Raw genomic sequence first — 13568 nt, 5'->3', positions numbered from 1 at the left:
TTTCTCCCACGCACACTCGCTCTCCTGTGGCATTCCCCCGCCCACGCATGGCACTCCTGCGCATTGACACAGATGTTTCATCGAAGGCTGTACCTCATCTGCTTGCAGAGCCCATGGGGCTCAGCTCCCTTTTGCTCCTCCTGTCTAGCTAGGAGCATTTGGGGATAAGGGGAATTTGGCTCCATTCCTGGAGGGAAGGCCTATTGTTTTAAGACATCGTTTCCATGAGAGATGTGTTTCTTTCCAGCACTCCTGCAAGGAGGTGTGAAGAAAATACATATGTTCTCTCTCTCTCTCTCTCTGTGAGAAAGAAAGAGATGTCCCTAATTTTCCCCAAAGCTTTTTCGTTTCCTACAAAGTCCTACCAACTTTTTCCCGGTGAAAACAATCAATACATTTGCATCCAGTTTGGCACTGGGCAAATGGCTCAACAAAAGCAAACTGCTGCAGCTCTCCTAACTTGTGTCTTCTCCCTATTAAATTTTGCCATCTTGATCTCACTCTGATGTTGCTTGGCCACAAGTGTTCCAGTTTTCATCTGGGAAATGTTGGAGGTTGTGCCGTAACCCATGCCTTCCACTAGGAAAGATATTAGGACTAGAAATTCCTCGGGAGGAGAGGTCTATAACTGTTTGTTACGGCTGGAACTTCCATGTTCAGTGGCAAGTATTCAAGGCAATCAAACAAGGCAAACTGCCACATCTTTCGCATCCATCCTGGGAGATTCTAGAGGCACTTTGTTGGCTATACCTGAAAACAGAATGAAAACTGGACCAAATGGAGCATTTGATCGGATGTAGCACAGTATGCTTTTGACATGTGCATGAAGTTGTATAGGATTGGGAACAATCAATGTGATGCATAGGTATGGGCAGACCTTAGGAAAGTAATCTTTTGGACCACGGCTCCCAAAATAGCCCCATGAATCTTGCCCATGCCAGCTGGGGAGAGTCTTTAAGTCACAGTCCAAAAAAGTAACTTTTCCAAGCTGAGGGTATTGGGGTTGGGGCATCCTTCACAGCTGCTGCATCTCTGCCTGTTTTTTTTTCCCTTTCTGCACTAACAGGACTGAATCCAAAATTTCAAACAACTTTGCCATATACCACAAACTGAGCAAAATCCCATACTATATTCATCGAAGGTTCGAGGCTTGATTTCATCTTCTTACCATTTTTGCAAAGTACAAGCTAAATACTTGATAATTGTACATTAGACAGGAAAAGAAGCCTCTTAGGAAAATTTCCAATCCTACAAACCTGCATCTTAAACCCTGATTCAGGCTGCATTCCTGTTCTCACTTCCCTGAGAGTAAACCCTGCTGAAGTAAGTGAGATTTACCTCTGAGTAAACTGCCCAGAAGGCCATTATCAGTTACATTTGGCATCCCTCTGTAGGAGGGATAGAGAAGGTTGCTTGGCTCCAGTTCCCAACATCCCCATCCAGTGTAACCAATGGTAAGGAATGATGGTAACTGTAATCCAGGAACATCTAGACTTGGGGGACATTGATTTCCCTTGTCCTGGAGCTATACAAGAGCCTAATAAATACCAAGCACTTAGACACAGAACGAAATGAACATATTGCGAAAAGCAATTCCAGGCTGTAAGCAGAGCATTATTAGCGGCGGTGAGTGGTGTCAAGGAATCTCATGATGTCTGATGAGATTTATATGCGCCTGCAAGAAATCCAGTGGGGATGGATGGAGTGGGACACGCAGAGCAGGTTAGAAAAGGAAGATAAGGGGTGGCAAAAGCTTACCTTGATTGAGCAAGAGGGCTGCAGTCAAGGAGACAAAGAGAGGGAAAGAAAGACAGAGAGATTATGCAGCTTTGTCAATACAGAGACAGAAAGATTCATGATCTAAAGGAGGAGAAAAGGGGGGATGGAATGGCTGTGGGGACCTGCCATCAAAGGCAATTCAGCAGGGACCTCTGGCTCAAAGCACCCTCGGCTTCTAAGGAATTACTAGACTCCTTTGGGGACAGTGCCAGGATGCAATGACTGGGTGTCTTCCAGGGCTGGCCCTAACAGTAGCCCATGGCAGCGGCTGGCTGTCTAGCTACTGTTAGGCCCAGCCTGGGTACACACCCAGTCATTGCATCCTGGCACTGTGAACTCTCGTCCCCCAAAGTCACTTTTCCAATCTCGGCTCCGTGTGATAAAACAGACATCCACATGCTTTTCCAGCCAACTTGCATAAATATGTAGTCTGCTCAGTGTTTTAAATGACAATATGCTGTCCACATATGTGCTTGGAGACCAGTAGAAGAAGGTTCTCCAATGCACACTTGGTCATGAATAGAACGCAACTGGAGGTCATGCTGAACAGTACTGGGGAAAGGGACTGATGCAGTTCCTGAAGCCTTAACATTGGGATTTTATCATTGCAACAGAAGCAGCCCCACCACAAATCCTCTCCTCCTCAGCTACAAGTGGCAGAGGAACCATGGTCACCTCCTCTGTCCTCACTTCAGATCATCTGCCTTCAGTAACTTGCACTTCTTTCTTTCCATACTGTGTTGAATTCCTGACTCAGGCTGCATATAAACTGAAGAATTAATGCAGTTTGACACCACTTTAACTGCCATGCTATGGAATTCTGGGATTTGTAGTTTTGTGAGCTTTTTAGCCTTCTCTGTCAGAGGGCACTTGTGCCACAACAAAGCGCAAATCCCAAAATCCCACAGGAAGGAGCCATGGCAGTTAAAACAGTGTGAAGTCCAAGGCTTTCATGGCTGTCATCCATAGTTTTTTGTGGATTTTTTGGGCTCTGTGGCCATGTTCCAGAAGAGTTTATTCCTGATGTTTTGCCAGTATCTGTGGCTGGCATCTTCAGAGAAAAGAAAGTTAAAACAGTGTCCAACTGCAGTAATTCTGCAGTGTAGATGCAACTTTAATCATACTTAGGAGGGAGGACCATCAAAATCAATGGGACCTGAGTTAGTCTTGACCACCAGTTCCATTGATTCCAATGGGACTACTCCTCTAAGCAGAGGTCAACAAACCTGCCTTTTTGGATTGCCAGTCCCATAATCCTACAGATAACATTGGAGGTTTTTGAGAACTGCAGTCAAAAAAGGTAACTCTTCCAAGTTTCCAACCATGACTGAATCAGGTTTCATACCATTGACCTGTCCACCACAAAACCACTGTGTATTGCAAAGGATCCTGGGTCACAATCTTGCAAAGCCACATTTTTGCCACTTGATAATAGTCATACCAAGCATCCTCACAGAAAGTGACTACTAGAAAGAAGCTTTAATGATGGTGCTGCTGTGTGAACCGGCTTCCAGGAACACTCCTTTATCATTATTGATCCTCTCCTGTGATGAACCTCTGAGCAACTCCTGAGATTCCCAGAAGACGGTGTGAAGACTGTGCCTCAGTCTTCTGTTGCCCCCTTGCAAAACAGTTGTTTTTCTTTCCGCTTACCTGAGATGCCCCTTTTCAACCAGCGTGGCTGCCCCAGCTCTATGAAAAAGCTGTCCTTCTTCTCATATTCTTCCACATCTACAATTTTCACATAAAGGGATTTCCTGCCCAGGAGAAGAGAAACAGGGAAAGGAAGAGCATTAAAGGTCTTTCATAGCTAGGAAAGGGTTTGGGGTTTTTTAAAGTAACGTTTTAAAAGTAACTCATTGTGAAGTCCCAAATACATCACTTTAACCCTACAAAAGCCACTTGTTATATGAATTGTTACTTATTAGTTCCTTCTGGGATATAATGAAATTTATTTAAGTCTTTGTAAGTGCTTTTAATTTTGTGACTTTCCGTCTTTCTAAGCTGGCTTGAGTTCAGGTTCTGAGAAAACAATGATGACTATGGTGTTGGTGGTGATGATGAAGATGATGGATGATGGATGATGATGATGGATGATGATGATAGCAATACTGGTGTGGAAGCAGACATCCTAATGCAGTGGTCCCCAAACTGTGCCCTTTAAGAGACTTTGAACTTCCATGCCCAGAAGCCTCAGCCATGTTGACTAATAGTCTGGGGTTCTTAGAGCTGAAGTCCAAAATGTCCTAATGTGGATGAATGCTATGCTCATTCGGGGTGCTTTTGAATCTGTTGGACAACAAAAGCAACAGTGCTGAGTGTGAAAATACATGCCCAGTGTGAGTACAAAAATAGAAATGTACACTGTTTTGGCATACTATTGGATACCAGAATGGAAGGTGCAGGCCATACTCAGATCATCTCTCCAAACAAAACAATTCAACCAGGATCCAATGGAAGACCTATCTTGTTAAGCATCCCATTTAAGGGTGAACCCTATGCATCACATTTCAGACTTGCATTTTTTAAACACCAATGTGTATGGCCCTTGGGCTATGGAATCCTGCAATTTGTCGTTTGTTGTGGCAGCAGAGCTCTCCCCAAACTACAAATCCCAGGACTCCACAGCCTTGAGCCATGGGAGTGAAAGCCATGTCAAACGGCATTATTTCCGCAGTGCAGTCACTCTTGTGGCGACCAAAGCTTAAAGTAAAAATACATTGGAATCTCAAGATCCACATTTGGAAAATTCCTTCTGCATTCAAATAATGGGAAGGGATTTTCGACCACACGCCTCGCAGAGCTGAAATGTACTCATCAGACCACACATCTCTGGGTTTCACATCCTCCTTCTCCCAACATGTTCCAAAGAGCAGGAGGTGTTTCTCTGGTGGGTGAAGAGTCTGTTGGCAGCTAGATTAGGGGAAGCATGTCCCAGAAGGGATGCGGAGTGGCAGGGTGCCTTCCTGGCTGCTCCTCCGCTCTCTCTATCCTGGCCCAGCAGATGGAGGAAAGTGACGGCATCAGAAACACAGGAGCTGCAGGCATCAACCAAATAAGATGGAAGGAAGGCAAAGGCAAAGGATACTGGATGCCAGGAAGATTTGAAAGCGTAGCCAGAGGTAGCTGTGTTGGCTATAGAGCAAAGTACAATGACATCCAAAACCCACAAAACAGCAATAGCTTTATTGTGCAACGAAAATGCACAAAAGGCGTGATGCAAGCTTTCAAAGCTCAACTGGCTTCTTCCTCAAGCCAAGGTGTTAAGCATCAAACAGGAGAAAGAAACAAAAATGACCATCTTGGAGCCATGCACCTATGTTTTATCAAGATGTTGAATGCATACGCCTCTCTCTATGAAAAGCTGTCTAACAGTAATGCTAAGCAGTCATCCTCATCCTCCTCATCCTCATCACCTTCATTCACTGCCACCGCTCCCATTTGAATCCTGACAAAATGTGATCTGACGGATGGCCTTTGCCCCTGCATTTCTGCCCAGACGCTGAGATCTGCATCAACAAGGTCTGCCAGGCCGATATGCGCAAGAAGCAGAGCTTTCTCAGTGTCAGCCCCAAAATTGTGGAGCTCAGTTCACAAGCTCTTTATGTGCAGGCATCTTGCTGGCAAGTAAAGACACTTCTATTTAAAGCCCCTTTCAACTGGATTTGTAACTTTTGCAATCGAAGCAGCTTTGCAAAGCATTTTGTACTTTGGTACTGTGGCTGTTAGGTCTTGTATCAATGCTGTTTTAGGATAGTATTTTGAAATGCAGTCAGGGGTGGATTTAGGGAGCTGTTGTTCCCCAAATTTGATCAGAGAATCTTATTGATTGATTGATTGATTTTATTATATCCCACCTTTCTCCCAATATAGGGGCAATCCTGACAACCTTGTGCAGAGGCAGAGTAGTTGTGGCTAAAGTCCAATCCACAATGAAGAAATAATTCACTCTGACACCACTTTAACTGCCTTGGCTCCATGCTAGGGAATTCTGGGAACTGTAGTTGTGTGACATATTTAGCCTTCTCTATCAGAGATAGCTATAGTGCCACAATAAACTATAATCCCCAGGATTCTCTAGCACTGAGCCAGGGCAGTTAAAGCGGTGTTAAACTGGATTATTTCTCCAGTGTGGATTGGACCTAATACACTTGTGACTCTTGCAGTCTTGCAGTCTACACGGTTGCACAAGCCCAGAGCTTTGCAACCTCTGCTATGCCTTGCTCCCTGTTTTTTTGGGAGGCGGTGAGTTCCAGACATCCACCACATTCGGAGGTGAAAGGCATGCATTTAGTTTCTAGCCTGAGGGATTGCAAATAAACTGATCCATGTGTGGGACTACGCAAGATAGTATTGCTGCTGATCGTGGTGCTGAAATAAGATCTCTCATGCGCTTGAGCTGAACATGGACTTTGCAAAACTGCTCAGTTTTATTTCCCGCAGACATTAAGTCCACATATGGAGATGTAAGTCCCATACTGAATTCCAGCCAAAGAATGCTATTTACAGGTGACACCAGAGAGGAATTTTTGTTTTTCTTTGTTTGGCACATAACTTTATTTGTCGGTCCATCTTGGCAAACATTTCATCTCGTCTCTCTGAGAATATACCCCTTTCTGACTCATTTCCCCCCCAACTCACTTCTACAAAGTTTGTCACAGCTAATTATTCACTCTGTTCCACCCACAGTTTATTTCCTCACTCTCCCCTGCATTTTTGGAGGCGAATATTAAAGTCTAACACACACATATCCCTTATACAATTGCTTACATATTTGTCATCCTGTTTCGATTCATTTGCAGGCTGCAAGAAATCTCACGGAAAGAGATTGTCCAAAACAGATATCTCTTTAAATGAGATATAAATTGCTCTAAATTCAATTCTAGTTCCAAGAGACTCATCAAATGAAGATTACTTAAACCAAATCAGCACAGGTTTAATGGGACTGCCTTACTTAGGGTTAATAGGACTTTGTCACAGGGCACCTCCTATACCCCCAAAAGAGAGGAAGAGTGCCTTTGAGCATATATAGAGTGCACTTCCACCTGAGCAGTAGTCACTCGATCTGCAACATTAAACCCCCAAAGGACAGAAAGCTTTCAAGTCAGAGGGAAAGATTTCCATATAAGTGTATTTAAAGCCAATGCATCATCATCATCATCATTGATAACTATAGATTTATCAACATAGACTTCTACAGAGACAGCAAGGTGTAGTGATTTCATACAGCTTGAATCTCTGCTCAGCCATGGAAATATACTGGACAGTCTTGGGAAAGAGGGATGAAATGGTAAACCTCCTCTGAACAAAACATGCCAAGAAAACCCCATGATATGAAAACCTTTAGGGTCGCCATTGGTCAGAGATAACTTGAAGGCACACAACAACAACCACAACAATATATATATATATATATAGTCTGCATTAGTTATCACCAGGCATGTTTGTTGAATCAGGTGTGAATTTGCGGCCCAGCAATGACTGCAAACATGGCTGTGGGAGAGTACAATGCAAAGCTCTGTAGGTTGCCTTTGGCTCGGTGGATCAGAATGTACACTGCTGCCTCCATAACCGAAAACATGTACGTTTCTTTTGTCTCCTTCTCTTTAGATGGGCTTTTGTACTCCCCCACAGGTCACACATAGAGTTGCTCTCCATTCACATACAACTGTGTCCTTCAGGGCATTACTAAATATACAACAATCCCACATTTACAACTCCACTTACATCACCATCAACTAGATGCAACCATTGTGCATTGTTAAAAACTCCCAAAACATTCCACATGCATATCACAACTGACAGTCACATATGTCCCTAACAAGATGTGTGTCTGGCAGAGAAGAGAATTTTTTCCCCCTTTATGGATGACAGCTCCCCAAATTTCCCAGCCAGCCTGGTCCCCTTTCCCATGCGCTGAGACCCGCAAACAGCTGTCTTGGGCATCGTTCCAGGACTGCATCAGTCCACTTTCGGGTTCCAGGAGTTCAGATAAGGCTGCTGACTCTGACTGTATGTTGCATGTCTTCCAGCAATTCGCAGATGAAAACCGGGACACATGTGGCCAAGCAAGAGCAGCGTGTGGTCAAAAGGGTGAAACCGGGCAACAAGAGGGCAAAGGTTTCTAGTGGGAAGTGCAAAACTACTGTTTTTAGCCAAGGAGCCCTGGAATTTATGCACTGACCTTAGGAAAGCATGAAGATAAGAAGAGACCCTCAAATAAGCCTACTGAGAAGATCAAGACTTTGCCCTCTCCTCTCAAACTACTTTTGCACTTTGTACTCAGTTTGCAGCAACGGAAGCAAACTGGGGACGGAAGAGGAAAGCGGGAGGAGGAGCGAGAAACTGGGACATTTTAAAAGCAGCCTCTTTCTGGCTGCATCCACATTGCTGAAATAATCCAGTTTGGCATCGCTTTAACTGCCATGGCTCAATGCTATGAAGTTATGGAGTTCGTAGTGTACTGAGACACTTAGCCTTCTCTGCCAGGGAGCTCAGGTGTCACAGCAAACTACAGTTCCCAGAACCCGACAGCTTTGAGCCAGGGCAGTTAAAGTGGCATCAAGATGGATTATTTGTGCAGTGCAGATGCAGCCTCTCCCTCTTCTTCTCTTTCTTGGTTTTATGAAGGCTGACCTAAGTTCCCCAAGGCTCTTCTCTAGCCCATTGGGGTCCACCAGACAAATCAATTAAAGGGAATTGACAAAGAGGAGCATTAGGAGACAGTGATGCTTGGCTGCCATTTTGAGGCGGAGGAGGAGCAGGCCTCTCCAGAGCATCCTTGCCGCCCCCTTCCCATCAATAGCATTGGGGAATGGTTGCCACGGTAACCCAGATCCTTCTTGTTGACATGAAGCTCAGAGAAATCAATTACTGACAAATTACAGAGACACCCCCATCTCCCCTCAGAAAGGGAAAGACAAGGCAGAGGAATGGGAGAGAAAGCTCAAAAACATCGCAGGGAAAGCACTGCTACATTATCTATTTATGGCTTCCTGTGGCCTCGGCCTGCACCCTTGTCTCCATCTGTGTCTCTGGCTCACAAAACCGTACTTGGGTCTCCGCAAAGCGAGGCAGATATTTGCACCTTTTCTGAAACACGAAAAAATCTCGACCCATTGCCATGCCCCCTGAACAATGTGCCAACCGCCCCGCTAGAGAACTAGGGAAGGGGGACTGGTCTTGTCAACCTTTTTCTCAACTTGCCTGAAATTGCTTCTCACAATTTTCTTCATGCGTCATCTCAGATTTCACTTGGGGTGATAGTTGGTAGTCTTCCTTCTGTGCATTTATGATCCCCGTACCTTGGAAGTTTCAGGGGACAAAAAGCCCAGATATATGCCACATAAACCATATATATACCATATAAAGCATATCCGTAGCTCCATCCTATGGAAACATGAGATTTGTAGTTTTGCAAGGCTTTTCGCTTTCTCTGCCAAAGAGGGCTGGCGTCGCACAAATCTACAAATCCCAGGGTTTCATAAGACGGAGCCGTGGAAGTTAAAGTTGTACCAAATTTCCTTATTTCTCCAATGCAGACGCACCCTAAGGTGTTGAGTGATAACACATAGGTAAATCTAGTTGCTTCAGTGGATTTACTTTGGTTGGATGTAACAATAGGATCTAGTCCAATGTTTCCAAGTTCAGCTTGTATCTATCATGACTATGGAGCTGAGGGTCTTGTGTCAGAGCGCATTCTGCAGTGTAGCTGCACCCATATTCTCCATGTCAAGGAAAACAAAAGCCAGTGGGTCAAGCCAAGCTATCTTCCAAGGTCCAAATAAATGGAGATTCAGATGGGCTTCAAACACTGTGTCCAGTGTTGGCTCTCCCTCACCGTGGCAAAAATTATTTTGCTCCATCTAAGAAAGTTGTTTTTATTCACATTCCTCGCCTTCTCCTGCTTGCCCACACTTAAGATCCTTTTGTAGTTTCAAACGTTTTCCATCCTTCCCACCTGGCCCCCTTTGTTCTGTTTTGCTCAGCCCGGCTCTCCTTTATTTTCTCCGTCCCAAACCAGCATGTGCGCCAGACAGGCTCAGTCTGTGGGTGTACATGTGCGTGTGAGATTATGCTATTATTCAGAGAGAAGGCCTTTTTTCCCCTTAGCGCCAGACCCTCTAGGCAAAGCTGTGATCACACATACACCACACCTTTCAGCCGCACACAATTTTGTCAGTGTGCACCAAAAGAGAGGTAAGGGGAAGGCACATCTGATTCATACCAAGATGAAATCAGGTTTAAACTGTCCTTTTTTAAAAATAAAGTCTCTTAAAAGCTTGCCAAACTTGGAAGTAACTAGTTTCAAATAACTAATTACTTGCAGATGGTTCAGTTTCCCAATAATGAATGTACAGTTGCTCCTTGGTATCCGCTGGGGTTTGGTGCCAAGATCCCCCATGAATAACAAAATCCATGGACGCTCAAGTCCCATTAAATATAATGGAAAAGGAAAATGGCGTCTCTAATATAAAATGGAAAATCAAGGTTTGCTATTTGGAATTTATACTTTTTTTTGAATACTGTCAAGCTGTGGATGCTTGGATCTGTGGATAAAAAAAATCCATGGATAAGGCGAGCCGACTGTATTGCATTATGAGGGTAACTTCAGAAGGAATAATTTCATTGGTCACAAAGAAGCATTAACACACATCTTTTTACTTTTGGGATTTCATTGGCACAGCGCCGGACGTACGTAAAAGTACATAAATGCAATTTTGATGATGGACAGAGAGAAAAAAACCCCACTGAAAATGCTTCAAATTGAACCGATTCATTTGCCAATGTGAACCACAAGTGGGTTATTTTGAGAGACTCTCACGGGAAACAGTTTAAACTGAATCGATTCATTCGCCCATGTGAACCACAAGTGGGTTATTTTATTTTGCTTTACAGCAAGAAAATGCGATCGGGCCAAATGTCGTGTGAACCATGTTCTGCTGCTGAACCGATTAATCGATTTAGATCACAAAGGGATCTGTTTGTAAGTGAGAATGAGGCCCATGTCGCACCCTCATCTTATATGAGACTGAGGCGCCATTGTGCAAACTTCTATGCTACCACTGGGAGCCAAGAGTGCTTGTCAAACTGCATTAGCACTGGGCCTCTTTGCATTTGACTTTGGGTGCCATGACGGTCACATGACCCCAGGCTTTCCCAGTCTTTACATTCCCACTTCATCTGGGCTTATTTTTCTTTAACACATAAAAGAAATTACACTTATTTCAAGACCTCTGTTGAAGGAGCAATTATTTTCATCTTTCATGCTCAGGGCCCCTGCTAACAGAGCAAAAGAAGATGAAGATGGAGCAACATTAATATTTCATGGAGTGCTAAAATATTTATCTGTGCCCAGTAACTGCATCGCAAACTGCTGGCGGGCAGATGGGGAGGGGGACACCGGAGCTGGCATATATATATATATATATATATATATATATATATATATTGTAATGGACTGCTCCAGGTTAGACCTTTTGTCAGGCTAGCCCTGCTTCTCAGAATTAAGGCAATCCAAATTTCGAGCACATGAGTTATTGGCAGGACTTGTGGGAAATGATAAAGCCACAAGCGCTGAACCCACACTCCCCACCTTCTGGAAAACAATATAATGTGCTGGGAACGGTTGTGTGCTTCTGAAAGAGAAGATTTGATCCAAGAGTGTAGCGACACGAGATGCAAAATGAAGGCATGTAAGGTGTCTACCCCATAATGAAATTTTCCTCCAAGGCCCAAATTTCTAGCATTGCATAGAATGATCCATTGAAAATTGTTCACACCTACAACTCTTCTGTTTAAGATGCCTGAATTCCCTCTGTTACTTTACCTGCCCTTTCCCTTTGGAAGTCTAAACAGTGATTTCTAAATGCTCAGCTGAAGGTACAAGTGACTGCAATGCTAGAAATTTGGGGTCCGGAGGAAAATTTCATGGGAGGGGGTTGAATTCTTATTCGGTGGGAGGCAATGTCCTCTCTTTGCCCTCCATAGCTACATCCCAAACTATCTTTGTGCACTCTTCTCTCCTCCTTTCCCTTGCAAGTTTGATCTGGGGCCCTAGGCAAGCATGACATGTGCTGCACCACTGAACTCTATGGCCCAGCATGCAACCCAATCCTTGATCTGCCAAAGATGTGGAAAGAGCTGGGAGGAAAGAAATTTTGCTGTTTAAGATGTGGCTGAGCATCAGAGGGGAAAAAATGCTTTGAATTTTTGCTGCTGGCTCACAAGGAGCAGACTCAGGAGGGAAGAGGCAGAAGAAGGGGAGCAGTCTGTTTGGTTTGGGGAAAACTGAGGCTGCGTTAATGGAGAACAATATCTGTCTGGTACCAGCTTGTCCTTGCCCCGTGTATCTGTACTGGTATCAACACACTGGTATCACAAATGTGTCTGTAAATACGTATGTTTATAAAGAGATGGTTGCAAACTAGCCAACCACCTGCATGGTCCCAAAGGAGACATCTCTGGTGCTATGTCTTTATAATGTAACCGATCTTGGAAAAGGCTGCCCCTCAGGATCACTTACTAGTCAGGGAGCAGAGAGTGTGAAACAAGACACTGTCTATCACACCAACATCCAGCAGTATCTGGGGCTTTGGGGCAGAAAAAAACCTCCAGACAGTGGATTCGAGAGGGTCTTTGCAAAATCAAAGATCAAATTTTTGGATCGGCGGAGACGATAGCATCACCTGCTACCTGCAAATTCATGAAGCAGTCGATATTTTTTCTGGTGTATTTTACTTGTACAGCCAGTCCTCTGTATCCATGGATTTTTTATCCATGGATTCTACCATCTATGCTTTGAAAACATTTTTTTACAATATATAAATTCCAAAAAGCAAAGCTTGATTTTGCCATTTTATATAAGAGACACCATTTTACTATGCCATTATATTTAATGGGACTTGGGCATCCTTGGATTTTTGTATCCACAGGGGATCCTGGAGCCAAACCCCAGTGGATAACAAGGGCCCACTGTATATGTTATTTATATGTAGTTGTTAGCTTGTCTGCTAGTGTGGTGTTGTGGATTGTGTGTTGGACTAGGAAGCTGGAATGCCAGGGTTCACATCTCCGTTTAGCCTTGAAAACCCACTGGGTGGCCTTGTGGATGTCACACTCTCTCAGCCTCAAAGGAAGGCAAAGGCAAACACCCTCTGAACAAATCTTGCTGAGAAAACCCCAGAATAGAGTCGCTTTAGGGTTTCCATAAGCCAGAAATGACTGAAATCGTGTGCCAAAATAGGGCAACCAAAGGTCAATAAGACCACCAGACTTTAAAGGAACTATCCAAGATGCTGAACTGTATCCCCAACCTTCCATGTTTGGACTACAACCCGGAATGGATTGCTTGCTCCAAAGATGGAAGCCATTGACCACCACTAAAAGGGTCATCTGTAGCTATTGGAGGTTTTGTGCTGGGCGGCTTGAGCTTACAACCAATAGAGTTGTCAAACTCAAGAGTGCCAGCATATATATATATATGTATTATGCCGTCTTCCTCCCTATGAACAAATTAATGTGCTTTTAAAAATAAACCCATTTAGAAAAACAAGCCGTCTGCTCTGCTCCGACGATGCAACGCCTACCCCCAACGGGATCCTGAATTTGCATGTCAAAACAGCCCTTAATGAAAGATCAGGAGAGCAGCCTCTCGAGACGCAGCCAGAGAGAAACAGACACATTACGGTGCATCTTCCAATCTTGCCTCCAACAAGCCGAAAAGCACTCAGGGCTTGTTTCCTGGGCTGGAAACATTTCAAGCGACACAAAATCCCACATTAAAACAA

The 13568-nt window shown here is 44.1% G+C and overlaps 1 protein-coding gene across 3 annotated transcripts in view; it reads right to left on the bottom strand.

Annotated features, from left to right (window-relative positions):
- Positions 1–13568, bottom strand: part of SLC8A2 (solute carrier family 8 member A2) — a 68130-nt gene that overhangs the window by 8431 nt on the left and 46131 nt on the right. For all 3 annotated transcript variants that reach the window (XR_016271826.1, XM_089478476.1, XM_089478478.1), the window contains exons 3-4: positions 3433–3536; positions 1759–1776 (exon numbers count right to left, since the gene is read on the bottom strand). Coding sequence is in view for 2 of the 3 variants with exons in the window: in XM_089478476.1 (XP_089334602.1) it covers positions 1759–1776; positions 3433–3536 (122 nt within the window). In the remaining variant the exon portion in view is untranslated. The remainder of the gene's footprint in view (positions 1–1758; positions 1777–3432; positions 3537–13568) is intronic.

Source organism: Sceloporus occidentalis, unplaced genomic scaffold (genome assembly GCF_023333645.1).
Source record: "Sceloporus occidentalis isolate IW3139 unplaced genomic scaffold, rSceOcc1.0.p SCAF_13, whole genome shotgun sequence".
NCBI classification, from domain to species: Eukaryota; Metazoa; Chordata; class Lepidosauria; order Squamata; family Phrynosomatidae; genus Sceloporus; species Sceloporus occidentalis.
The sequence above is the reverse complement of the archived record's forward strand: the minus strand, read 5'-3'. Positions and strand labels throughout refer to the sequence as shown.